At 42.5% G+C, this 26,441-nt stretch overlaps 2 protein-coding genes and 1 pseudogene across 7 annotated transcripts; 1 reads left to right on the top strand and 2 right to left on the bottom strand.

The window, feature by feature from the left end:
* Nucleotides 1-420: 420 nt before the first annotated feature.
* LOC136678638 (cysteine-rich protein 2-binding protein-like) lies at nucleotides 421-25,853 on the bottom strand. Of its 5 annotated transcripts, none has more exons than XM_066656707.1 (11): nucleotides 25,717-25,853; nucleotides 24,609-24,686; nucleotides 11,192-11,355; nucleotides 9,679-9,945; nucleotides 8,809-8,930; nucleotides 8,141-8,262; nucleotides 7,566-7,747; nucleotides 6,570-6,989; nucleotides 5,858-6,103; nucleotides 4,399-4,712; nucleotides 421-1,138 (listed from the first exon to the last, which is right to left on the bottom strand). In XM_066656707.1, the coding sequence occupies exons 4-11, from the start codon at nucleotides 9,935-9,937 to the stop codon at nucleotides 959-961; spliced, it is 1,845 nt and encodes a 614-aa protein (XP_066512804.1). In that variant the 5' UTR covers nucleotides 9,938-9,945; nucleotides 11,192-11,355; nucleotides 24,609-24,686; nucleotides 25,717-25,853; the 3' UTR covers nucleotides 421-958. The 5 variants fall into 5 exon arrangements, with proteins under 5 accessions (XP_066512804.1, XP_066512805.1, XP_066512807.1 ...); XM_066656708.1 differs by lacking the exon at nucleotides 25,717-25,853 and adding an exon at nucleotides 25,453-25,488; XM_066656710.1 differs by lacking the exons at nucleotides 24,609-24,686; nucleotides 25,717-25,853 and adding an exon at nucleotides 11,998-12,177 and having other exon boundaries at nucleotides 5,879-6,103.
* Nucleotides 14,163-14,232, top strand: LOC136679849 (U6 spliceosomal RNA; annotated as a pseudogene).
* On the bottom strand, nucleotides 14,710-19,534 carry LOC136678636 (uncharacterized). Of its 2 annotated transcripts, XM_066656703.1 has the most exons (12): nucleotides 19,489-19,534; nucleotides 19,351-19,401; nucleotides 19,220-19,249; nucleotides 18,940-19,079; nucleotides 18,390-18,853; nucleotides 17,975-18,299; nucleotides 17,078-17,873; nucleotides 16,775-16,984; nucleotides 16,363-16,664; nucleotides 16,023-16,279; nucleotides 15,670-15,918; nucleotides 14,710-15,561 (listed from the first exon to the last, which is right to left on the bottom strand). In XM_066656703.1, exons 4-12 carry the CDS (start codon nucleotides 19,057-19,059, stop codon nucleotides 14,916-14,918), a joined length of 3,369 nt encoding a protein of 1,122 aa, XP_066512800.1. In that variant the 5' UTR covers nucleotides 19,060-19,079; nucleotides 19,220-19,249; nucleotides 19,351-19,401; nucleotides 19,489-19,534; the 3' UTR covers nucleotides 14,710-14,915. The 2 variants fall into 2 exon arrangements, with proteins under 2 accessions (XP_066512800.1, XP_066512801.1); XM_066656704.1 differs by lacking the exons at nucleotides 19,351-19,401; nucleotides 19,489-19,534 and having other exon boundaries at nucleotides 18,940-19,308.
* Nucleotides 25,854-26,441: the final 588 nt, after the last annotated feature.

Raw genomic sequence — 26,441 nt, forward strand, 5'->3', positions numbered from 1 at the left:
CAGGGAAGAGGAGGAAACGGAACAAAAACAATAGGGCTCCAGCATTTTAAGTGTTTGGATCCCTAATAAAAAAAACATTGCAACATTAATTTTTATTTGTCTTATTTGATTACCTGAGTTTATCTTGTTCAGCAAACTTCAACTGAGTGCAAGATATAACTGACAACTAATGAAAACCCCACATTCAATATCTCAAATTAGAATATTAAGACCAATACAAAAAAAAGGTATTTTGAGAAATGCTGGCCAACTGAAAAGTATGAGCATGTACAGCACTCAGTACTTAGTTGGGGCTCCTTTTTCCCGAATTACAGCAGCAATGTGGCGTGGCATTGAATCGATCAGTCTGTGGCACTGCTCAGGTGCCCATGAGAGCCCATAAATAAATAAATAAACACACACATATACAACTTTGTCTCAATCTCTCCTGCAAAAACATCACAAACATTAGAGCATTTTAGGCCTAAGATAGAAGTGAAAACTCTCTTTAAAAATGGGCATTGATTCAAAAAAACAATTCTGCAATAAAACAGCTCTGTGTTTGGAGAATGGCTGCTGCAGTATGAACTACTTAATCACATCCTAATTTTTTTTGCTGACATGATTCTATGATTGGTCCTAATTCCAATGCTATTTGTTACAAGTCTCCTCCCCTGTCTATGATTGGTACTAATCCCAAAACATTTGGTCTAAAACTCCTCCCGACTGTGACTGGTCCAAACAACTGCAGTATCTATTCTAAACCTTCTCTTGACAGTGTATCTGCTGTTTGAAATGGTTTTGAGAGATGCACAGTTTGTTTAATATGTATTTATAAATTCTGTCCTATTTTTGTTTGACGGGTACCATTTGCATTACTTTCAAAGACTCCTGGTTACACTCTAAAAAGCACATATTCACAGGCATATATCTCTGGGAAAATGTGAATGGGTTTTGTGGCAAACATTTAGGATCAGTGTCAAGCACCCATAGAGACGTTTGGATTTTTGCACTCACTCCTGTACCTTATATAAGGTTTAAGAGTTCTGGATGTGTAAGGACTCTTAATTCCCTGGTCTATGCAAGCATCAGAGCCCATAAGTCTGTGCCAGAAGGAAACGCCGGACTGGTAGAAGCCCTTCGTGCATGATGCGGGTATCTGTAAATGAAAAATAACAAGCCATCACATAAAAAAACGGATTAGGGCATGACAGTAAAACAGCTGAAGCACAAATATCACACTTTCATGTTTTTTCATATACATATAAAAAAAAAAAAGGCTATAATTTTGCAGCAGTGCAAAATCAGCCACATTTGAATCATCTAACACACCGACGCTGTTTAGCCCAAGTGTGTAATGAGTTCATTCTGCGTGATGCTCATTTTTTTTTTTTTTTTTCCTATATTGATAATTATAAATTCTGTAACATTGTCAAACTTGTAATCTGAACACAACAAACGTTTTCAATGTTAATAATTTTATTATTGTAATGGTTTATTTAAAATATGTAAACACTGTATACATGCACAGCACGCAAAATTACTCAAATCCAAAAAAAGTATTCAATAGAGATGTATTAATAGCGATACTGGTATCGGGTATTTGCCCGATTCTGTGTTCATTTACTCGTACTCGCAAACGAGGCTCCGATACCAACATCTGATACTTTGTGCCTAGTGCACGTTGCTGTGCTAATGAGCAGACAACTCAAAATGTCAGCGATCTGAAATAATTTAACAATCAGTGATTGCAAACCCAAGCAAAGCGGACTGCAGGGAGAACCAGAGAGCACTGAGTATACTGTGCTGTTTTCTTCACTCAAAGTGTATTTTCCTCCCGGGAAACCTTTTCCCGTTTGCGAGAGCACTGTTGGTTCCCTGGTGTGGTTCTTCCTCAAACAAATTTGTTTTCCAAACTTGCGAATTTTGAATTGGATCCAATAGGTTTTATAGAGGTGCTGTGAGATGAACAGTTCGTTTAATATGTATTTATAACAGCTTTTTTTGGTGAATAGATCAGGCTGCTGCTCTTAAATAAACACTCCCAAGTGCGAAACTTCCCAGTGTTGTATTGTTTCTTTTCCTCTATCTTAATTGTACCATTTCTAATGTAATATTTGGACTGTTTTAGAGATCACACATTCCCTGTCTTAAACACCTCTGATAAGAACAGCTGTTAGCTTTACGACAGTGCACCAGGAACTCAGATGATGTTTATGGCTTGTTCACGACAGTGATGTGTTACGACTATGTCTGGTGCTTCCAGATCCTGTTTAGGTAAAGAACAATCCTTGTGTGAAGTTGTAAAATGGGTATAAAGATGTGTGCATCTTACAAACCATTAGATCAGTCTGAGATTCAGCCTGTAACCAGATCATTCTGAGATCAGTCTGAGGATCAACCAGAGCGCTCAATAAACAGCATTATATCCAGACTGGTCTCCTCTCTTCATTTTGAAACCACCAGAAGACAAGTTAACAACACCAGCCATTACTGTATGACGGAAACTGTCTTACCAAAGATGCATAACACAATGTGCAAATGCATATTAAGTGCTTGTTGCAGCTCATATTACCAATTTATAGATAGATAGATAGATTACTTTTTCGATCCCAGTGGGAAATTCAGACTATTACTGGTGTAATGTGGGAAAATGCTAAATAAAAGATGGACAGTTCCAGAAATTAACAATAGTTTTTAATTAAACAACAGTGTTTTCATTAATAACTACACTATTACAAAATGCTCCTGACTGCTTAATTCTAAGTATGTATGGGTATAGGCGAGTACAAAAATACACATACTCGTACTTGGTTGGAAAGAAAATGGCATTTATGCATCCCTACACTAGACATATGTAAATGTACCTTTTGATAAATCTGCCCAGATAATGACATTGAAAAACTGACATAATTCTCTTACCACAAAGAAAAAAAACAATGTTATCTGTGTCCTGTGTTATGAATAGATTTATTTCAGAGACAAGGCTAATGTTGATGAGCCTGAATATGGGTGGAGTGGGGAAAGCACTGTTTTTACTGAATGTGGGTTGAGAGGACCTACCCAACGAACAAATATCTGAATACCCAAATACTTGGGGCCAGCCGTATTGTTCAGAAAATCAGTACCCGCTTTAAAATCAAGTCTGCACATCGGCTCCCAGCATGGCTCCGCTCGTTGTGTTTTTCGCTAACTCGTGTGCTACTCTGTGTCAGTAAGGGCACAGAATATGCACGAATAAACCAGAGCTTCATGAAGGTGTTCTAATTTGGGATGTAAAGCTGACAAAATTAACTGTAACTTGGCCATGCTTTGTTGTAAGTAGGTTGCCGTAGCGTGTTAGGCTGTTTTAGGCTTCGTTCAAGACTTATGTTGACAAAGGCTGAATACATGTGGAGTGGAGGGTTGCCTTCAATGATAATCACATTTATCAAAAACTTTGAATATCTGAATATAAAAATTATGAACCGAATTCCTGCCCAAAGAACGAATAATCTGTATAATCATCTTTATATCCATGTTAATGTTGTTGTTGGCTTATGTTAAAGGGCTAGTTAGCATGTTAATAACTAGTTGGCTACTCAAGCTGAACTGTGCAAATCACTACACTGTGCTCAACTTTACACAAACAACAAGCCCAGTTTGCATGATGTTGCAAATGCACCTTGATCACTAATTGGCCAGAGAAAATGTGTTGCAGGTATAAGAAAAGGAGGTTGGACCAAAGATGCTTCCTCAGCCTGCTTCCTCAGAACATGTAAGCAATGGAGGACAAGCAATCGAGCTCCTGTTTTTCAGTGAACAGCAGCAGCCTTCTAACAATGTTTTATAGACATGAGAGAGAGAACAAACAGATCCATTTCTACTATTGCTGGGTGACATTAGTGTAAATCAATATCACAATTAACTGTACATTTTACCACGATTACAATTAATGAACGATTATTTTGTTTTAGTATTTTTGATCCTCATGGTTCAACGAGGAGGCCTGTACTGTAAATATGGGATGTTTTTTCCTAATGTTGCTGGGAGTTTGTTCCTCTCTTGTTTTCTGAACACTGTTTTTACTTGGTGTGTGATTGTGCTTTGATCGCTGAAACTTTTTTCCTCAGTGTTTACATTTGCTTACTGATTAATGCTGTGTCACAAACACACCCACCTGCACTTTCCCGTTTGCACTACTGAGTGCCCTTCTGATTAATGGTACAGAATGTTTTATAACCTATTTTACATATTTTATTCACTCATTGCGTTTTGCCGCGTATCCAATTCAGGGTCACGGTGGGTCCGGAAAATCAAGCGATGCAGTCAGTTAGTTGCAGTGTGTCAGCAATAGGTATAGACCAGCCACATGAAAGAAGATTATGAATGTAGATGTGAGTATGCTTTAGCTAAAAACTATTGTGAGAGTGGTGGTACCTGAAAGCGGTCAAGAATTCGCAGATCCTGCCCAGTGGTCCTGTATTTTCTGGCCTCTCGAATGGCCACACCAGCCTGAGCGCCGTACACTCCCCCTACCAGACTGAGGGCAGCACTGACAGCTTGGTCAACGTCCAGCAAAGGGAGCCCTCTCTCACGTTTTGCCTGCCGCAAAAGCAACTTCCGTCTCAGTCGTTTGGCCTGAGGAGTGACCGCGAGAGCTTGAGGACAGGACTCCAGCCTTCGTAGCAGCATGCGCTCCTCATACAGGCCCAGGAGAACATAGCGGGGTCCAGACTCCATCTTCTCGAGGGCTGAGCAATTAATGAAAGAATGAATGAAAAATGTATTCATTAATTCAACTGAAACTCTTTGAAAAATTTAACAATGATTACATTCAAAATCACTGTCAAAATCCCACGAGCACACAGGCATTTTTTGATAGCCAGACACATCCATGTGATTGGATGCTTCAAGTCAGCCTTTATCTTCAAAGGTAAAAAGTAATAATAATAAATTTAAAAAATAATAATAATCAAAACTTGCCACCTGTCGCCACTGGTGACTTAAGTGTCTGGAGCCCATCATATATTTAGCATTAATTTTTTTTTTTTTTATGTGGCTTTGAATCACACTCATTTACACAAGCACTTCCCTCTTTATATAGTTTTATATATAGTTTTAAAGGCATTATTTTACATACACCTTAGCCACTCGGCCCCATTGGAAATCTGATATAGTGTAGAGACTGCGTTCATTTACTCGTAATCGCAAATGAGGCTCCAATACCAGCATCTGATACTAGTGCACATTGCTGCGCTAATGAGCTGACATCTCAAAATATGGGCAATCTGTAATTATTTCACAATCAGTGACGCCAGGGAGAACCCGAGAGCTGTTTTCACTGTCCTCGAACAAGTTGGATTTTTCTTCACTCAAAGTTTATTTTCCTCCCGGGAAATGTTTTCCCAGTTGTGAGAGCACAGTTCGATGCCTTGCGTGTTTTTTCCTCAAATGAAATTATACTCTCCGCTCGCGAATTTTGAATTGGATCCAAGGCCATAGATCAGGCTGCTGCCTTTAAATAAACACTGCCAATAAATAAACACTCCCAAGTGAGGAACTTCTTACCAAAGATGCACAACACTGTACAAAGGCATATCAAGAGCTTGTTGCATCTCATGTTACAAATTTATATATAATTTTATTGATCCCAGAGGGAAATTCAAATTATTGGTGGTGTAATGTGGGAAAATGCTAAATAAAAGATGGACAGTTACAGAAATTAATAAAAATATTTTAATTTATAACTACCCAATACTCCGGTTTTATTTAATTTCTAAGTATTGGGGGGAAAAAAATGGCATTTATGCATCCCTAATTTAGTGAATTACAAGTGAGAGTATATGTTTGTAAAAATGTATTGGAATAATAACTTGTATCATGTACAAAGCAGTACCCTTCTCCTTCTTTTGCTCACTGTCAGTAGGAGCCCTGGACCTCAGACATTCATTCTGAGTATCCTCATCCTCTGCGTCAAGGCCCCGCTCCTCATCCTCACTCTCTGGCTCCTGCTTGATCAGATCAGCGGGCCGCTGCGGCTTCTTTCGCACAAATAGAGCACCTGCCGCCAGTGGCACGTTAGGAGGGGGAATGTACTCAATGCCAGGATCAATCACGCCCTCGCCATCAAGTTCCTCATCATCTAGAAGATAATCACACACAAATAATTTACAACATACCACAATGTGAAAACAAATTGTATTCATTATAGCAATCGAAGGAGTGATGTTTTTAAAATGGGAAAAACTGTTAAAAATGCCTGCTGCAAGAACTAATTCAATGCTGTTGTTAAGTTACGACTGTCTAAAATTAGATTAGGTTAAATGATGGATTCACAGCCAGAAAAATTGTAATTAATTTTCATACGGACTTAAAGCAATAGACAGGCCTGTAAATGCAAACGCCTTAATGTTTTCTAGAAACCAGTTGAGTTATCTTGGCTGTATATTTAGGGTCTTTGACACCAAAATTCCATCTTTTCCTCAGATTCATTAACTGTACTATGAAAAATGATCACCATCTGTAACAGCATAGGTTATAAATTAATGCCAAGTGCAGTAAATGCAGATTTATTAGTAAACGCTATAGTAGTGTTTTTAGGCTCTAACCGTGAAACAGCGCCTGAGGAGGCATGACATCTGGAATAAGGTCGGCCTCCGACAGTAGGCTGGGCGTAGCTGAGTGAGAGGCAGGAGTTCCCGGGGCGGAGAAGTCTGGTGAGGGGGATGGAGATGGGGACGTGAGGGGTGTCCTGTCTGAGGAACTGAGTGAGGAGAAGTCAATGACCTCGCCTTTCTCCAGTAACAGCTCTGGCCGGCGGCAGCGGTTCCCCATCTTTACCGGCGTAGAGGAGGCACTTCGATCCAGAAAACCTGCTGCCTCTTTCTGTGCCCTCCGGATGTCTTTGGCCTCCTGCGTGCGAGAGCGCTTCTCCTTCAGCTGCATTGCACTTTCCACTGGGTTACGTCCCCCACGCTTCCGCAGACCTTCCACTGTGATGGTGGGGTCCAGACATGGCTTAGACACAGCTGGACAACAGAGATAGACACACTTATGTCTAACGTATGCCTTATCACTAACAATTTAGGGAGCTTTCATGAAGAAACTCGTGAAGTGCAAAACTTAAATTATATCCATGCATTCCTACATATGAATAGTACACAATAGTAATAATTTCAAGCATTCAAATACAGTCATGGGCAAAAAATTTATTGGGAATGGTGGTGGTGGGGGGGGTGATCTGGAAATATCTGCAATGCAGCCAAGCTTAGACAATGAATTCTTCTTCTTCCGGCTGCAGCCGTCAGAAGTCGCAGAGGAGAACAACCGATCTGCACAATCGAGATGGCACAGTTTTTACGCCAGATGCCCTTCCTGACAAACCTCCCCTATTAATCTGGGCTTTCGGACTGGCACTTCAACGTGGTGCATTCCAGTAGCGAGGTACGCACACCCACACCTATGGACAATTTTCCATGTCGCCAATCCACCTACCAACACGTGTTTTTGGACTATGGAAGGTGCACCCAGAAAAAACCCATGAGGACATGGGGAGAACACAAGCTTAGACAAAGAATCTGCCCCCAGTGTGAGTAGATGTCCACCTTTGGCTTTAAGGGCAGCAGTGGAGGTCTTTTCCCCATCTGGCCTTAAGGTAGGTGGCCGGTTCTGGACCAGCTTCCACCAGCCAGGCTCCCCGAACTCCTGAGCTCCCGAACGGAAAAACGTGGGGCTGCCCACGGACAGACACCCAGCCACCGTGCTCCACCAAGTGGATGTCTTCTTCCTGAGCACAGACAGAAATACACAAAACAGAAACTGCTTAGTACAGGGACCTGGATTATGGACCATGGACCAACCACTTTCAAAAGACATGTAGCAGTTGGATTTTAGCCCTCACAAAAATACCAGATTCAACTTAAAAGTATCAAATAAGCATATGACCTTGCAAATCTTCAAAATGCACATGGAGCACCAATAGAAAACCCACACAAACTCTGGGATTTCACACCAAACTCCTCACAGACAGTGACCCGAGGCAGGTTTTGATCCCACAAAAATTGACTTCTGCCTCCAATTGACTTCATTTGTGGTATCTGGATTATAAGCGTATAAAGAGAATTCTTCTGCCAAACTACCATCAAAAATGTATAATATTGTGCATTTGCCCCTCACTAACCTTGTGCCCAGTAGGAAGGTCCAGTGGCGACTTATGAAAGCACAGATGTCCTCCTTCCACCGGAAATAGCCCTGCCTTCCTGTACCCTCCAGAGACAAGTTATACATTGCCAGCATCACCACCTAGACAGAACGTCATCCGAACACATACATAAACCTTAACTGCAAATACCACTATCAAGGACAAAAGCTTCACACCAGAGAGACAATCGTTAGTTTATAACGTCAATCTGCACTTATGGATTGTTTAAAAAAAATTGTTACAACATTGACATTATCACAAATTGTTGTTTTGTTACCACACAGAAGGATAAAAACACTGCCATACAATTTTGAATACAGATACATCTGTTTTTAATAAATCTGTTTAACCTTAGTCAAGTAAGCCTTTCATTTCCATAATAGATGAGGCAAAATGTAAAAATGCATTAACAGCCACATTAGTTGATTAATAATAATAGGCATGAGATGAACAGAATAATTAAATACATAATAGCTACAGCTATATTTCCTGTCCACATTACCTACAGCTAATAATTACAAGACAACCCTGCTTTATAGTTTTGGACCTGGATTAAACAGTGAAAAACAGCCCGCTGACATCTTAAACAATCATCAACTACTATTGTTTAACTACTGTATGCCTTTAAAAGGCACATAAGCGCACACCTGCTGCCAGGTCAGTCGCATCCTCTCAAAGTTCTCCTTGCCATCTTCAGAGCAGTCAGAGCAAATTAATTTGAAGAAGTTGTCTCCTTTCAAGTAACTGGGCTGCTCCCCTCGAAGCTGGGCTAAATGACCAAGAGACGGGAAAAAAATAAATAAATAAATAAATAATAATAAACAAAATAAATAATAAAAAAAAAAAGATGGAACTGAGGCCACAGGAAACTTTCTGTAAAGGAACTGATGGGGAGTCCACAGGATGACTATATTTAAACCAGACATGACTCAAAACAGGTCTAGTTTCTTTTTTTTTTTTTTTTTTTGTTAGAATTCTATCGGCCAAATGTTACTCACTCCATTGTCTGTAGTGATTTATACTTATGTCTATGTAACATACACATACACAGATCAGCTACAAAATAAAAATAATCTCCTTGTTGCTTTGAAATGGTCATTTTGGGTGCTGACCATTGAAAAACATGGTAACCAAGGGGCTTAAAATGTATACAGAGCTACAGACCGACTACAGCCCGTAACTGCAGAACTGCACAATGCACCTGTACGGTAAATGGAGATGATAAAATGGACAGTGATCTTAGAAACAATGAGGTCATTGTAATGTTATGGTTGAAGTTGAAGACCCTTTTTGTCCTTACAATGTACCACAAATTATTAACCCTGCAGGTTGTCTTCTGTGATTATGAATGAGTTATTATGAAACCATTACAAACATACATACTTGATTCTTGTCCTACATGAGCTTAATGTGCCACATACTTTTACTCTACTTCCTTATCTACACAAGGGAAACACAAACACTTTCCATAGCACCCCCCAAACCCTTCATGCATAGACACTGTGCAGGCCCCTCACCAGAAGGGATCCATTTGTGGCACTTGTCACAGTAGAAAGACATGTCTTCGCTCCAGCTGCCCTCTCCGTCCTCTCCCACATCGCTGTTCAGGGAATCTCCACTCTGATCATGAGAGAGGTCCACTGACGCTTGGTCCTCTGACTCCACAATCAGGAGGGTCTCCCCCTCCACTTCCCCCTCCTCAAGTCCTTCTGAAGCTGATGTGAACATGGCCTCTTCGTCTGCCCCAGACAAGCCCCTCTGGTCCCTGCTGTCCATGCCTCCTCCTGAAGACAACAACAACAACAACAATAACAATAATAATAAAAATATTAATAAAATAAAAACACTGCCAGATTAATGCATTCGAAATCTGGGAGGCATCATATTTGTAGGACAATTATCAGTTAAAATCCCTATCTAATGCACTAGTCATGAAATTGCTGAATCTAGTTAAATGTCCATAATATTTATCTAATACAACATCATTTAATACGTAGAAATCTGAAATCTAGTGACATCTGAATGTATACATTATAGCATTATAGTTTTTAATGTAATTTACTACCAGTGAGGAGCTTTTTGCAGCGTAAAAGCTCAGACGTAAGCGTTTCCGTAAACCTCAGTTTTCTTTCATCCACACAAGAACAGTGACGTTTTCAAAAATCTCCACCTTGCAGAGGACTTGTGAAAACCTCCATTGTCTGTGACCTAAAACTGCGTTTTTCTGTGGACAGTAGGTCCAAATGAAGACAAATATCTAATTTGTTTTAAAAAGAAATGGATCTGTGTGGATGGGTCCTAAAGTTACACAGCAGCAAGTGGCCCTAATCCAATTATTTTCTTCACATGTGACACAGATGTGTGGTGCGTGCGTCTGTGTGAACAGCAAAAACTGATTCTCAGCAGATTTTCATCTTATCTGGGCCACTTTCATTGAAATCCAATCTATATCTGCAGCACTGCAACACTGTGACGCAGTCTGAACAGCCAGATGGGATTTTATGCGACATTTGTGTGTTCCTTATCGCTTTGTATTTACGCGCCTTGAGTTACCTTGATGACAGGTTTAAACTTCGCTTATAAAAAGAGAATAAAAGAGAAATAAAAAGACGGACCCTTTTTCTGTTTCTGGTTCTTTGCGAATTTGCGATTAGTTAAAAAAGGAATTGTTTAACACTATATGGATTTAAGTATGAAAATAAAATTAAACAGCCATCTGTTTTCATTTTTTAATATCCGTTTTAAAAGTGAAAATAATTGATCAAAAAGTACACAGACCAATGCATTTTTGTTTTATTTTGAAAAACCAGTGCACTTCCAATATTTCATTTCAAAAGGAAAAGGCTTAGGACTGAATATACAGACTTTTAACTCTGGTCAGCGTGCCTGAAGCCTTCTTCTTTTGCATATGTGGGCCAGTTTAGGAGTGTGACCTGTTCAGACTGATGTCACATACATGCCACATTAAAAGACAGTGGAACTTAAAAGACTGCGCTGGTGTCTGTTCAGTAATAAAACAAATTTTTCTACCTTTTCAAGTGGGCTCTTCAGGACACTTTGGTCACCTTGGTTTCCTGATGATCTCTCTCAGCCACAAGTTCTTTGGTCAGCTGGATCGGCTCCTCGAGCGCTCGCAGGTTCATACGTTTGCGTTCAAAACATTCCACGTCTCGCAGAACTCCCTCGCGTAGTCTCTGTAAGATATTTGCAAATTGGGGGAATTGGGGGGAGGGGGGGATCAGTACTGACAATATTTAAGGCATTTCCCTATCGCGGTTGTCATAATAGAATGTGTACTGAATGGGTTGTAGAGGCAGGAAATCTGGACGACTCCGTTAATAGTGTCAGTTTAAACGTGACCAGAAGTCGTCTGCTTGTGGTGACGTGACGCCCTCTGCCGTTTTTACATATCTTGTAATAACGAGATATGTCTCATAACTACGAGAGGTTTTTGACGATTAACGAAAAACGTGTTGATTTAATTTTATTTTCCATGAGAACTACACCCCACGCTGGTAAAGCGAAATATTACTGTATACTGACCATCGATATCAAATTTATTAATCCATTTCATTACTTTTGTTCCAACAGTATATAAGCATTCATCGTTCGTTCTCCTGCATTGCCTTTGACGGTATTTTTAATCATAACCTCTACGAAGCTGAAATTGGCTTCTTAATCAAGTGTTCAATTCCACCTTAAATGATACAACAGCTCCATCTGGTCACGTTCACTGCAGAGGCGCCTTGTGTGGGGCTGCAGGACAGTTTAAGGTGGAACGGATAATTCGAAAAAGAAGTCAATTTTCAGCCTCATATTCTCCATGTTCTGTTTACCCGCCGGTCCCAGTTCTGTTTAAGGTGAACTCCCACCACCGTGCTGACTGTGAGGACTACTGAGACTCCGAGGACTACTTTAGAAGCTGTAGACATATTTGAAAGACATTACTGTTCTGCAGCAATTAGCCGACTAGCTAAACCGCGTTAACAACAGTGTACGGGACAATGTTTTCTTCAGTGCTTGAGGGCGACGGGAAATACGACATTATTTCTCCTTACCGCCACCTTCAGAGCGGAATCTTCTCATAAGCCTTCATCTTTTCTGTTTGTGACGACCCCACAAAAAACAAAGATTACACAGTTCAAACCACAGTGTAACATCAAAAAATAATTGAATGAACCTTTGAGATCTGTGGATTTAAATATTTATTTGTTGTTTTGTCTGTTTGTTTATTTATTAATTAATTCATTTGAGGATTCAGGGAGATCTGCAGGAGTAACATTTTTGATTATCAAGTAAAAGACATCCATTTAGTCAGTATCCAGTGTGGCAGATGGAGGCACAAATCTGCAAAATATCTGTGACCATGTGTACTCTTGTTTGTACTTGCGTTCTTGTGGACTTGGGGAAACGTCACCAGTCGCAGCCCAAGTACTAATGTGTGTATCAGTGAGATAATCTCACATAGGCAAAAAAGCCTATAATCATTCAGGTAAGGTTTCCTAAATAATTGACAATTTAAAGTGGATTAAATAGGCTAGGTGTCATTAAATTTCTAATTTTAAATATATCTTATTATTTATAATCAGTCTAATTTGCTTTAACTGTTAAATTAATAATTTAAAATGTAGGTAGGTTTTGACAAACCGGTGCAATTACTGTGGCGTTTATTTATTTAATTAAATATTTTACTGGCGATTTGAGTATCCTCTTATTGTAGGCTATACTCTAGAATGTCTGGCAATGTGAGATTAACACTTTTCTAAACACTGACTGGTCCACGCGCTTGAATATTGTTCACCTGATTTGTACATGCGCTAATCTGTGGTTTTGTAACTTCTGATTGGTCCCAGCACTGATATTGCAGTTTACATAGCGATGTAGTGTTGCGAGACATGAACATGAGGTTACGGAAAGCTAAACATATCACAATAGAGGCCCAGGTGTGTCGGAGGATGGCACAGCCTAGTAAACAACCACGGTAGTCTCAGCCACAGACGCTCTGCCCACAAGTTCACGGAGAGTCTGATTTCATAACTCAAAAGAAATTTTATTAATATAAAAAAAAAAAGTGCAATAGAACATGATGTAAATTTTGAATGTGTGCTTATTTTCTTCATCTATAATACTTTAAATTGCCTCTGATTCAGATTCTTGCATAGGACAAATCGCAACCAAGAAGAAATTGGTCTGTATTTTAAAATGTAAATTTAGAAATGTACATTTGTGACTTAAGGGTACCTGTTGTGTATTGTTATTTTTTGCTTGTGACTGAATATACAGAGCTAGCCCATGACTCGTAAGACACTGCCTGTCCTGAGAATGTGTTTGGACTTGAAAGTCATGAGATTGAAGAATCATCAAAGATGAAAGTAGGGGTTGAACTTTGAAACATTTGTAACTTTTCCTTTTTGTATGCATAGGGTCCTGAAGGCTTGCACTGTTCTGGGAAATCTTGTCTGCGTAAACATAGCTACTGCCACTTCCGGGCTACACAGACGACACTCGAGAAAGCAGTAAAGCTATTACTTTGCTGCTTTCTGTCTTTCTCAGAGGCTTGGCTGGGTATACAACCATTCTTTTTGAGTCTTTTCTAGCTCCTGGGACATGGGAGGGTGTGCGTCTTTGTTTTTCTCCAGACGAAAGGGCAGTAAAACGTGGGGGAGGCAACGGTAACTCTGCCGGAGCGGGGGTCGGTATGTGAAGAATGACAATGGGGTGAATACGTCATGGAGAAGCAGCCTATCAGAGCCGTTCCAAATCCATGTTATCTGCATGTCTCTCAAATTGCACCCAGAGAAACTGCAGATGAACCAAATAAAGGTTAATAATTTAAGCCACTATGTCTACTTTGAGATATTAATGCAGATTTAAACAGATATGTTTGAAGAGATCTCCACTCACAGAGGTGGTTTTATAAAAGTGTATGAAACCCCTACCCCAGATGTTAAACATAAACTGTGTCTTGGTTATATATCTGGGCGGTGGGACATGCTTGTTCGTGCTTGCTACGGCAGCACATATACTAAAATTGGAACGATACAGAGAAGATTAGCATGGCCCCTGCGCAAAAGACCCCACCCAATGTTCTCTGCGGCCCCCCCGCGAAGGCCCGCGACCCGATCCGGCCCAAAGACGCCACCGTGGGTCTCTTGACCGGCCGAGGACACGCTCCAGGGCGTCGGACGTGAGAAAAAACCAAAGCAAAGGGTCCGCGGGGCACCGGCGGGCCCCACGTCCCCTCTGCTCTGCCGTTGCCCTCTTAAGAGGAGGAGCAACTCTGGACTAAGTAGCCATGTGGTGGGCTCTCAGTGGCCAAGGCAGACACCAATAGAACTGGGGCATTTTGAATTCGTAAACACTCCAACATGTGCTTTTTAGTGCATGTATAAACATTGTATGTTTTCAGTAGTATTAGTGTGAGCTTTGTCAATGGTAAAATACTATACATTTATTGAGCGACACGAGAAACGTTAATACATTTTAACTGGTTTATTTACAAGCTTATAAAAGTACTTTATGTTTTCCAAGTTTGTGAAAACGTTCGCAACAATTGCATATAAATAAGAAGGGCTCATTTATTTACAAAAGGTCTCATCACATCCTATATATAAGTACAGTATTGATAAGTACATATGCAGGTTAAGTAGCAAGTCTGAATTACACAGTGGATTGTGCGTGAAATTGTGTGTATAGAGATGTACGTGGATGTACTGCTGTTGCAAATACCAGCGTCCATGTGAAAAAAAAAAAGTCAGCGGTCCCCCTGCTCCTCTTGCTCAGCCAGCCACTCCTCTAACGTCTTTCCTTCAGCAGTGGCACAGAATGACCTGTTGCCTATCCTGCTATGTCCGAACTCCCTAGTCTTTGGTTGGCCACAGCTGGAGCATCTGTAGTGGGTTTGCTGGTGGAACTTGGCAGGAAGCGTGGAACAACCCTGATGTTTACTCAACGCTTCCGCTTCCTTCCGTCTCCTCCACTCTGTTGTCCTGCTCCACTTTCTCTCGGGCTGAGCTGGCTGGGTCGGCTGTACTGGCTGGGGAGGTCCTGGCATAAGGGTCGGCTGGAATGGCTGAGACGCCGGCTGAAGCAAGAGAAGTGCCGGCTGGTTCGTCAAAGGTGCCGAAGGCTGAAGGAACAGTACAGTTCCTCCGGAAGCCGGAGGCTGTGGCAGTTGCACCGGCGGAGCAGACGCAGGAGCTGCGGTAGCAGGCCGTCTTCGCTGTGCCGCTTGCCCCGACAGGTCCGGAGGAGTGGGGAAAGAAAAGGTCCTAGGGTACTCCTCCGGCACCTTCTCACTAGGCTGCGGCAACGGAACGGCAGCTGTGAGGCTCGGCTTGGGCAACGGAATCTCCATCGCCAACACCGTCTGCTCCTGTTTCTTCTGGATGCTGTTGTGCCTTTAAAAAAAAAAAAGAAAAAGAAAGAGAGAACAGTGTTATTCAGTGCTTGCTGGAAGAGAGCGTTCCTAGCATTGATGTTAATAAAAGTCGGCTTAAAAGTCTTACCACACAGAGAGGGTGCGCTGGTTGATCTCGTACAGCTGAAGCGACGTCGCCTGCACGAGACCTGGGCTGTTCAGTACCAGCCTCCTGATCCTGCCGTAGTCCTGCAGGATCGCAGCCCAGCGGTTCACCCTCGCTCCAGCGACCCTTCGGCCATGAGGGTGAACGTCACACAGCTCCAAGCAAATGGCCTCCACAAGGCGGCTTGCATCTGGCCACTGCGCAGGTCCCGTTCCTTCACCCAACAAGCAGCTGTTGGGAGAAACAGAATAATACAGAACACGTTATTAAACATAAATGTGCCAGCACAGATCACGCAGCATTAAATTCTTTGTCCAGGAGTATGATTAACCTACCGCTTTAAGCTCTCGACCCCGCTGGAGACCGTGGACTTTGCATGGCTGGCCTTAAAGCGTCCCTGAAGCAGCCGCTCCCTGTGCCTCGGCTGGTAAGAGACACGTTGCTTGTCGACGTCCGGCAGACGGTTCCAAAGGGCGACGATGTCGGCGACCTGCTTCTCAGAGAGACAGGCTTCGTCGCGCAAGTCCACCAGGTACCTGGCCAGCCTCACCACGCATTCGTATCCTGGCGCTCCGTCCGGCCCTCTGAAAACCTGACAAGACAGACGTTCAGGTTAATCGTGCTCCCTTTTCCATGTATGGTTAAACGCTCACATGTATAAAACAAAGCACTTACTTCTTCTGCTTCCGGTTCTTGAGAGGGGAGGACCGGGTCTGCGGAAGCGTCTTCTGACTTTGCGGGAGGAGATGCCGCAGCCTCGGCCTCAGCCACCTTCGGGACGGGATCATCCAATGACAGAGGGTCAACGGTGGGGTCATTGTCCACTCCGACATAGGACTCAGCTTCACCGAATCCTTCGTCCTCCCATTCCGACAGGTCGTCGGGGGTGCCGTCGGGGGCATCCGGGTCCCGGCCGATGTCGTCCCTCAGCTCTTTGCACTGCTGAGAGAAGAGGTACTCGACACCGATCAGCTCACCTGAAACGCAAACGATCACACAGCAGTTTAATAAGAGTGGCTATTTGTGCCGAATGAAAATAGATCGGCTATATGGTTACAGCACGATGATTCGCGTTCAAAAACGTTACCTGTGTACTCTCTGGGCTTGGTGTAGTCCTCCACCAGTTTACAGCCCAGCATCTCCTCACTGAGCTGGTTGAGCGCGTGCTGCATGTGGCCAGTGTAACACCGCAGCACCTGCTCCGACCGGTTCACGGCTGATGAAGCGCGGTCCTCGTTCCACCTCACCAGCCCTTCCAGGAGGTATGCCTGGAAGTTCTCGGCATTGGCAGAACTGCCTGTAGGGCAAAGAAAACATATGTAAAAATCACTCCACCATGAAGTCACATGCATACAATCACAAAGTGAAGAAGAAAAATAAAGAAACTCACCAGGAATGAAATGGCTGAGGTGAAGGTGGAACGACTCGAGGGATGTGGAACCACGCGCACAGCGGTACACGGGAAGAACGACCCCTCCCTTCGTCACCTGCCCCGTCTTGGTGTACAGTTGGATTCCAGGAGGATCTTGGATGCAATCGAGGTGTTGCCGTTGCGTGTCCCAAATGACATCCATCCGTTCCTTGTCCAACAGGGGGATGCCCATCGTGTCCTTCACGTCAGTAAAAGCCACCAGCAGCTGATCTATGAGCTGCTTGGTTTCCCGCGCCCCACGTGTGCGACGGCGACAGTGCCGAGCGAGCAGCTTTGCGCTCAGCTTGGCGGTGAGCTCGTCCTCTGTCGAGTGCGTGATGCCCTTCCCTTTCAGCTCCGTCTGAACGGCCTCTCGCAGACGAGCCACGTCCCCGGCATCCCACTCGAAAATGCAGGCAGACAGCTTCGCCATAAAGATGCCGTACAGCTGGTGGCTGTCCGTGGTGACTCCCACGGAGAATCTTCTCATCAGGTGCCACACGTCCAGTCTGACGACGAGCTCCTCCCACTCGTGGAACATGGCAGCCACTTTCGATCTCCCCGTTCTAGAGCAGCAGTCCCTGTCCACGTACATGAGCTTGGGCGGAGGGACTCCAGCGTCACGGTAGCGCCCCATCAGCCCCGCTGCCATGGGCAGCAGCCCGTCTCCCTCGTGGGACGTGAGCACAGACATGAGGACCTGCCCGAACTCATTCCCCACGTTGGTGGCCCAGGCCGCTGTCCCAGCGGCATCTCCAGCCAGCTTCTTTGTCACCTTGAACAAAAACAAAAACATACAGCGTCAGGGTACTGCGTCCACCCTAGCGCTTGGCTATACTTTAACACAATATAATGGATTTTAAAAAAATCTCTTACCTTCTTTGTTGAATCCATCTTTAAGACCGATCCAAAAACAGAGGTGATCCTGGCCTTCATCTCGCTGATCCTCGATCGGATGTCCTCTGCGTGGACAGTGAGGAGCCAGTGGGGCGAGGGAATAGGCAGCATCTGCGGCGGTGCCTCCAAACTCTGTGCCGCAGCACCAGGGACCCGGAACTTCTTGCACACCGCAAGGTAGCGCATCGTGTTGGTCATCCAGGTCTCGCTGTGCTGCTCCTTAAGCTTGTGGTACAGCGCAGTGACGCTGTTGCCGAGGGACCGCTCGCGCATCAGCCGGACCACTTTCACGTCACAGGACAACCTGTCAAACACATACACAAACGTTTAGATCAAGAAACTGGCTTCAGCGGCTGACGCACATTCGAAGAATAACTACTGTGTGCGTGCGTACCTGTACGTGAGAATGGCTGGAAACAACGCTCGGTGCGCAGGATCCAGCTGCTCCAAGACGTCCCGCGACCATCCCGCCACCTTCTTGTGACAGCGACGACACTCGAGGTACTCCGTGGCCAAGTAGTACCAGCCGTCCAAGTCGAGCACCCTCCTGACCGTCTTGTACAAGCCGCACGCCGTCAAGCGATGAGCAGCGCGAAGGCATTCGGGCTGCTGGCACGACAGCCTGAACGCCCACATACGGTAGGGCATCCAAATGCAGAAGGGCCGGGTGAAGAAGGCAGCGGGGGAAGCCGGAGGCTGGTGAAGGACAGGACGCGGAGGAGGAGGAAACCACCACATCCGGAGTTGCTCGGTTAGAACAGCTCTCCCTGCAGCATCCCTCTTGAACATGGCACGGCTGATCCACTCGTGCTGCTCCTTTGGAAGGTGATGTTTCCAGCTCACTGGAAGCACAGGACCCTACAGAAGACATGACCGTCAGTATGTGTTCACGAGTACATTCTTATAAACATAAGCAAAACAATTTGCGGGCACAGTGATCTCACCTCGGAAGACGCACGGGGTGCATCCCTCTTCTGAGCGGCTATCCTCGGCGAACGACTCGGGGTCACTGGTTGGGGAGGCGTCATTGCGGCACTCTGCCTCGCGCGGGCAGGGGAGGTCATCGGGACGGGTGATTGAGGGGCTGATGAAAGAGAAGCATAAACAAGTAAGCAGACCGTCAAAAACCACCAGGACATACTACTACTACTACTCGGACAGGACGTGCACAGTGACAAACTAAAGTCTCCAGTACTACAGTGTTCGACGGGCCACGCCACTTACCGTGACCCCTCCAGCATCACCTTTCGAGGTCTAGATAACACATGACATACAACAAAATGTTATCACACATTAACCGTGTTTCAAATGTATTGTTATTTACACAAAAGCATCAGAGTTTAGAGAGGACAAACCTGATGTCTCCATCGCCATGGCAGATGCCAGCACTTCCTCGTCTGTGGGTTCTGAAAAAGACAAATAATTAGCAATTAAAGCTGAGCTCACACTATAGAATGTGCTTGATGACCTGAACTAATGCTGTTAAAACTCACCTGAAGGGTGTGCAGACTCTCTGGGTGAAGACTCCGGAAGAGGGGTGGACGTTGCAGTGGCAGACTGAGAGGAAGGGGGCCCCTGCTGTGTCGGCTCAGCATCCCTCTTCTGTATGTATATCTGAAGAGCTTCCATCTTTGTCCCACGCCTGCATGACTGAACCCTAAGCCACTGGACATAACTGTCAAAAAATAAAAAAACAATTACAATTAATTAATTTCTTACTGCTTCTAATAGTAAAACCAACATGAACACACCCTACGTACTCATATAGAACATGTAAATGAAAATGTGCTCTCACCTCCTTTTCTCCTTGTCTTTGGACTCATAAAGTTCCTTGTATGTGTTTCCCTTGTGAGTTCCAAAGCCCACCAGACAGTCGTCCGCCTGCGTATCCCGTCCCTTACGTCGCTGAATGGCATGAGCAACCTCAGGGAAGGAGCTGGCGTACTGGAGCAGTGCGTCTTTGTTGCTCATCAGTGGAGTGTCGCATCTGTTTCCAGACTCGCGCTCCGTTTGGTGTCCAGAAAGGACCATGACTGCATAGCCCAGGTCATTCTCCAGCAGCCACTTGAAGGGTTTCCCCTGGTACCGGCCAAACTGAAGAGCACTCTGGCTGGCCAGCAGCTGGCTATCCCACGGATTTCCTCCTCCGGCCACCACTCTCCTCCTGGCCTCTGTCAAGACAGTCTTGGGGTTTTGGGCCTGGCGGGACGCACCAGATCCGACACCGGGCAAGCTCTCTCTCGCTGCCTGAACTGCTTCGGGTGTGGGTCGAAGGGTGACCTCACCGTCTGCCTCGAAGCGAAACACCGGTCGGGAATCCATTCTGTAAAAACAATATTTTAAGACAAAAATAAAAAGATCAGACCAACATTCAGACCCAGAGATCATCTTATTCAAATACAAAACAGTAGAGGGGCAGGGGGCTGAGGTGTTAAAACTCACAGCTGACCTAAATGTTTATAAGTACTATAAGCAATCAACTGAAAGCTCTACTTAATGTAACACATAACATGATGATAATAGCTGTGATGTGTTAATGGCAGCTGATAATGATGAATGACTCCCTCTGAATGGGTCCATAATGGCTTGTTAAGCATAACAATAGAAAGACAGGACAACATAAATTCATGCATTTAAGAGGCACACTGCAGAAAGAAAAAAAGGGATCATTTCTTTGTATTAAACTAATATTAAATTGGTAAACAGATCCACAAAACACATGATTACACACAGAGAAGAGGTTTAAAGAAGCTGGCATTAGTGGAAATGGTCTCTTTCATACAACTTGTCAATGTTTTGTACACCTAACACATACAATATTTTAAAACTATACATCTAATACATATGACTGACTATTTTAATACTAAACAACTAATGTTTTTTAAGCCTGATGCTTTTAATATAATATTTTAATCAGTAAACAACAACATCTAATGGGTTTTGTACACCTAACACTTATAATTGCTTATTTTATCACTAAACAACAACAAAAACAACTCAGATGTTTTGCCTACGTTATACTGATGAATAGTTTAACGTCTGGGATTCCAAGAAATATCATTTATTCACGTAAACACAATTGTAAACACTTGTTAAACACGTTTAACAAACCTACAACGAAATCTAACGTTACCAGAACACATTCCCTACAACAAACACTTACAGTTTTACTACATTTTATAAAATCGGTGTAATTTAATTGAGAAAAAGGAGATTATAAACATAAAACAGTGTTTACACAGGCCGTTTACTGAACGCTGCGCTGTATACAACGACACACGCACCAACAACGCTGCTACCTTAATCTTTAAACGCCAAACACAAATCGTAAAAGTCTTACTAAAGTCTAAGCAATGAACGAGAAGCAGCACTTACCTTTTAATCGTTGTCTGTTCGCTGTAGAACTGAGAAAAAGAGAACGAAGCGACTCGTTTTAGAGGAGCCATTGTAAGGCCCGCCCCCTGAAACATTCACAGCCGTCGGCCAATCAGGCGTTAGAACATCCCACAGTTTCGATGAGGAACCAGTATCACACAGCCGTCGGCCAATCAGTCGTTAGCACCTCCCACAGTTTCAATGTGTGGCCATTGTCAGACAGCCATCGGCGTTAACACATCCCACTGTTTCAATGACGCACTTTGTTTGCGTCTCCGGGCCAATCATTGAAGCAGGAATTGAAACAATTGAAACAGGCCAAGTTGAAACAGGCCAATGAGAAGCACTAGAGAGGCGGGAATTGTGAAACACTTAAGCGCGAAGATCGCTCGGTCAGAGGCGCAAGGATGACACGCAAAATCGTGAAGCGTTCCTCATTTTAATGTTTTGCCTGAAATCACCCAATATATGCTAAGAAAACTGCCTTGGGCTCCTAAATCACCTTTTCCTTCAGTTGTACTTACTTCACTAAACGCGAGGTGGCGCCGTTGTATTGTAGACATTTTCTGCCTTGTGTCTCCTGAACACTTAGGACCTGAATTAGTGGGCACACAACGTTGATGTGACATCTTTTTTGGGCGACGTCACATAAACCAAACACAAAAATACAGACAAATTTCAACAATGAAAACTTGTGCGAGATTTTGGTTATGAATATGACGTCGACATAACATTCAAATGCACTTGAATTTGCACACATTTTAAGCAGTAGGCTGAATTTTGGTTAGTGTCCGGCACAACACAGACCTAGTTATGAATTAATGTGCGCTTAAGTACAGCCCTCCAGGGCTGTTCCTCACCCCATTAGCAAACTGATTTTAATGTTATGGGGATTTATGTATTTTATAACTTGATTTAAATGTCAAGAAAATTATCTAAAATATTTCTTTTATTGAATTATTTACCCGCGACCCTGAATTGGATAAGCGGTTACAGATAATGGATGGATGGATGGATGGATGAATTATTTACATTTAAATATTTTTTTTTTTTCTTAGATGTAAATGATTTTTTTTTTTTTACTTAACTGCTTTAATCTCACACTGTGTATATTTGTGCTGCACTTTCACATATTTGCAATGATTATGACTGGGTATGTATTTTTGAACTCCTTATTTATTCATTCATTCATGCATTCATTATCTGTAACCGCTTATCCAATTTAGGGTCGCGGTTGGTCCAGAGCCTACCTGGAATCATTGGGCGCAAGGCGGGAATACACCCTGGAGGGGGGCGCCAGTCCTTCACAGGGCAACACAGACACTCACACATTCACTCCTACGGACAATTTCGAGTCGCCAATCCACCTACCAAAGTGTGTTTTTTGGACTGTTTTTGCGGACAATGTACAATGAAAAATCCATATAATCTAAATTTAGAAAAAATATAATAAAACATTCTCATGGGATATTGCAAAATAAACTACTAATTTTATGAGAGCAATTGCATGAACTCTAGGAGTTGTGAAATATAAGATATTTGTAATTTTTTGTGGTTACACCACTTGACAATTTTACAGGCTGTCAGTTAAATCTTTTCTTAAAAATAGTATAAATATAATATTAAATAATATGAATACAACAGAAGTACAAAATATACACTTTCACAAACCTCAGGCATGTTTTGTTTTAAAGTTTTAAACATATTTTTGAATTGATCATTTTGCCAAACCTTATCTGTCACTGACCCATATAATGTTCAGAAAAGAGAAACATACCTAATGAAGAAGATACCCAGGTAGCATTTCTTTATCTTGGGAGGCTAGGGGCTTAAGGTCTTTTTCTTTTTTTTTTATGATCTATAGTTCTGTATGGAAAAAATGCTTTCTAGTTCTAAAATATGTAACATTAGTTGTGGCTATGACACTATTTTAAAGTGCTTACTGGTTGTGTGTCTATATTTTATTTGTTTAAATCAATTGTGTAGTTTATGTATTTTTCTTCGCTTTATAATTCATTTTGCGCCGCACCGGCAGGGGTGTGTTGGGGTTGAGGGTGCCTGCCATCACTGCTTTTAAAAAAAAAAAAATAAAATAAAAAAAAAACACTTCTAGAGGAATCACTGATTCCGGCGAGCACTGGTGTGTTACACAGTGGTAACTTTAAATGTTTTCTCAACAATCACTTCAGGATGATGACAAACATGGGGGGCTATGCATGTCTGTTGTGTTGAGGGTTTTACATTTGTTTTTACATTTCATGTCAAATCTTTGTCTTACTGGAATTCTGTGAAGCTGCTTTGTGACAACATCAGTTGTGAAAAGCGCTATATAAATAAATTTGATTTGATTTGCCTGTGTGCTTTATTTTAACAAGAAAGTTCTAGCAAATCACTTTGTCAATTTCGTTTGTCCTTTCTGTGCCGACGTGGACCCAAACGTTCGACTTGAAAGAGGACAGTGCCCGATTTGTTTCGAGTTACCTGAATGAAATTTCAGTGCTGTGTTTTTATTTATTTATTTTGTTAATATGCTGGAGTTAAAAACCCAGTCTAACTTGCGTTGCGTTATAAAAGTGTATAAACATCAGGCATTTCTATACAGTGTATGATCATGGAAAGCCTGTAATTGTCAAACAGAACAGGATAAACAGGAAAATTACTCAGGTGTACTCACCAGAAAGACATTAACTGATTTGTTTAGTTTGTTTTTGTAGCTTATAGGGACAGAGCTAACACCTTAAAACACTTTGATGTTTAAAATGCATGTCTGGAGAAATATCTTGTTTTTACAGGTGTGCTGGGTATTCAGTGTTGAAGGCATGATACATACAAAAGGTTGTGATGAAAGCCTTATATGGAAGCAAATCTGTCTCATCTGACTTTGAAATATTACCACCTTTGAGTAGCACTGAATTTTTTTTTTTTGCACTGACCTTGCATTAACCTTGAATAATAACAGTGAAAACGTGTTCTTCAAAATTCACGAGTTCTATTCAAGAGCAATTATATTCAGATGCATAATTTCAAAGCACAATATTCAGAAGTGTAAATCTGAAGACTTAAATTCAAAAGCAGCAAAATTCAGATGCATAATATTAGTGCAAAAACATAATAATTCAGATGCATAATTTCAGAGCAAAAAAATTCAGTGCTACAAATTCAAAGGTGATAAGTCTGATGACACAGATTTGCATCTATAGCCTTATCTAGTGCAGTACAACAGAATATCTCAACTCACTCTGGTTTCCTCTTCCGCAGTGTTCCAGTGCTGGTCTTTCAGCTGAAATACTTGGTATGATGTTGTACTTGGTGCACACTATAGAGAAACAGAAATGGACGTGACATAGCACAATGAAACACACAATATTGATATAAAATTTTAGTTGAGTGTGGCCATAACATTTCACATTCAAAAGCACTTTCAGTTTACATTCTGCTAAAATATTAATGTACAAAATTATTTTGCACTGAGCCACATATATATATATATATATATATATATATATATATAATACATAATGTTGGCCCATCTATATTTGTCAGCAACTTTGGGCATTTGCTGGCTCTGCTTAATTTAGCCATTTTACTTCCCATTATGTTGGTTCACTTAAGTAAAAATGTAAAAGGACGTTTAATACATCAATATATTTTCAGTAGTCATTCCCTTTGTAAATTCTGGAAGCCATCATGCAATTCTTCTTCGTGAGGTTCTTCATGACTACATTGACAAGTGTAGCTAGCATATCCAGTCCACACAACGCACACTTTTAACAAAATTACAACCATAAAATTTGTACTGTGTTAGCATTGTAAGCAAGGCAGTGATAGCTACCATGCATTTAACCGTAAACCAGGTTTATTTTTGAATTAAATGTTACTGCTAAGTAAAAGGACTTCAACCTAAAAACGAAGGGATTAAATTGTATCTAGTCTGCACTAAGCTAACATAGTTAGCGCTTGCATAGGTGTTGATTACGTTAGGTAGCTAACTAGTGCTCGTCAATATTGGTACTTTTATCAGAATGAGCGAAACCTACTTCAAACCCGTTTATTAATAATTACAGGCCTTTGAATCCACGAACCTCCTTTACTGTTGTATCAATGTATGCGCCATATCATTTTAAATGGCTTCCAGCAACAATCTCCCTCAAAAAGTGATGTGCGGATTGATTGACTGAAATAGCAATACCAAAGCTTTATGCTCTAACATCGATTCCCAAATGGAAATATCGATACTCTTGATACTTCAGTCATTTGACGTAATGTGTACCATTAGGAGGAACACAGTGGAAAGCAACTAAACTATTAAGATCTTGTCTAAATGATACGCGTTTTGTGGGAACTACCTTTTCTTCCGCCTGGGTAAGTGCGTAATGCGTAAGCGCAGAGGCAGTAAGTCTGAAGACAAACACAATGGCAGAGCGTAAACGGAGCTCTGTCTCCCTTCAGTCTCTGGCGGAGTCCTTCGGTGCTACGGGCAGGCACTATCCAGGTACAAAAAATGTGGAGCTTTAAGCGGCGCTAAGCACTGACGCTGTTAGAGTTGTTCCAAATAATAAATATGGTTATAAAAACAGTAGCGAAATAAATTGTGTTACATTTGTTTGAGACAGAAACACGCATCTCTCTCTCTCTCTCTCTCTCTCACACACACACACACACACACACACACACACACACACACACACACACACAGTCGGAGCAAGGGGTGGATTCTGCACAGCTCCTAAACAGAGAACACGATTTTCATTGGTCGTCACCTTTATTTAGCCAATCAGCAGCTAGAGTTATCTGTCCATCATTCAGTGTGCAGCCAACGGAGTCACAGTCCCTCCTACAGCGGGTTGTTTTGCGGCGGCGCTGAGAGTTACAGCTCTGCTTTATTCATTCATCCATCCATCCATCCATTATCTGTAACCGCTTATCCAATTTAGGGTCGCGGGGGGTCCAGAGCCTACCTGGAATCATCGGGCGCAAGGCGGGAATACACACTGGAAGGGACGCCAGTCCTTCACAGGGCAACATAGACACACACATACCTGCTGATAGAACACTACCTGCAGATAGAACT

Source organism: Hoplias malabaricus, chromosome Y, assembly GCF_029633855.1.
Source record: "Hoplias malabaricus isolate fHopMal1 chromosome Y, fHopMal1.hap1, whole genome shotgun sequence".
Taxonomy (NCBI): Eukaryota; Metazoa; Chordata; class Actinopteri; order Characiformes; family Erythrinidae; genus Hoplias; species Hoplias malabaricus.

Excerpts from the sequence above, each read along its gene's own strand:
- LOC136678638 (XM_066656707.1), bottom strand. The coding sequence starts at position 9,937 with ATGGACAGCAGGGACCAGAGGGGCTTGTCTGGGGCAGACGAAGAGGCC. Across the intron at positions 8,931-9,678 it reads CCACAAATGGATCCCTTCTG|CCCAGCTTCGAGGGGAGCAG; the intron begins GTGAGGGGCCTG and ends TTGGTCATTTAG. Across the intron at positions 6,104-6,569 it reads TCCTCAGGCGCTGTTTCACG|ATGATGAGGAACTTGATGGC; the intron begins GTTAGAGCCTAA and ends ATTATCTTCTAG.
- LOC136678636 (XM_066656704.1), bottom strand. The coding sequence starts at position 19,134 with ATGTCCTGGTGGTTTTTGACGGTCTGCTTACTTGTTTATGCTTCTCTT. Across the intron at positions 16,985-17,077 it reads CCTCAGCCATTTCATTCCTG|GCAGTTCTGCCAATGCCGAG; the intron begins GTGAGTTTCTTT and ends TTTGCCCTACAG. Across the intron at positions 15,919-16,022 it reads GGGGTCGAGAGCTTAAAGCG|CTGCTTGTTGGGTGAAGGAA; the intron begins GTAGGTTAATCA and ends TTCTCCCAACAG.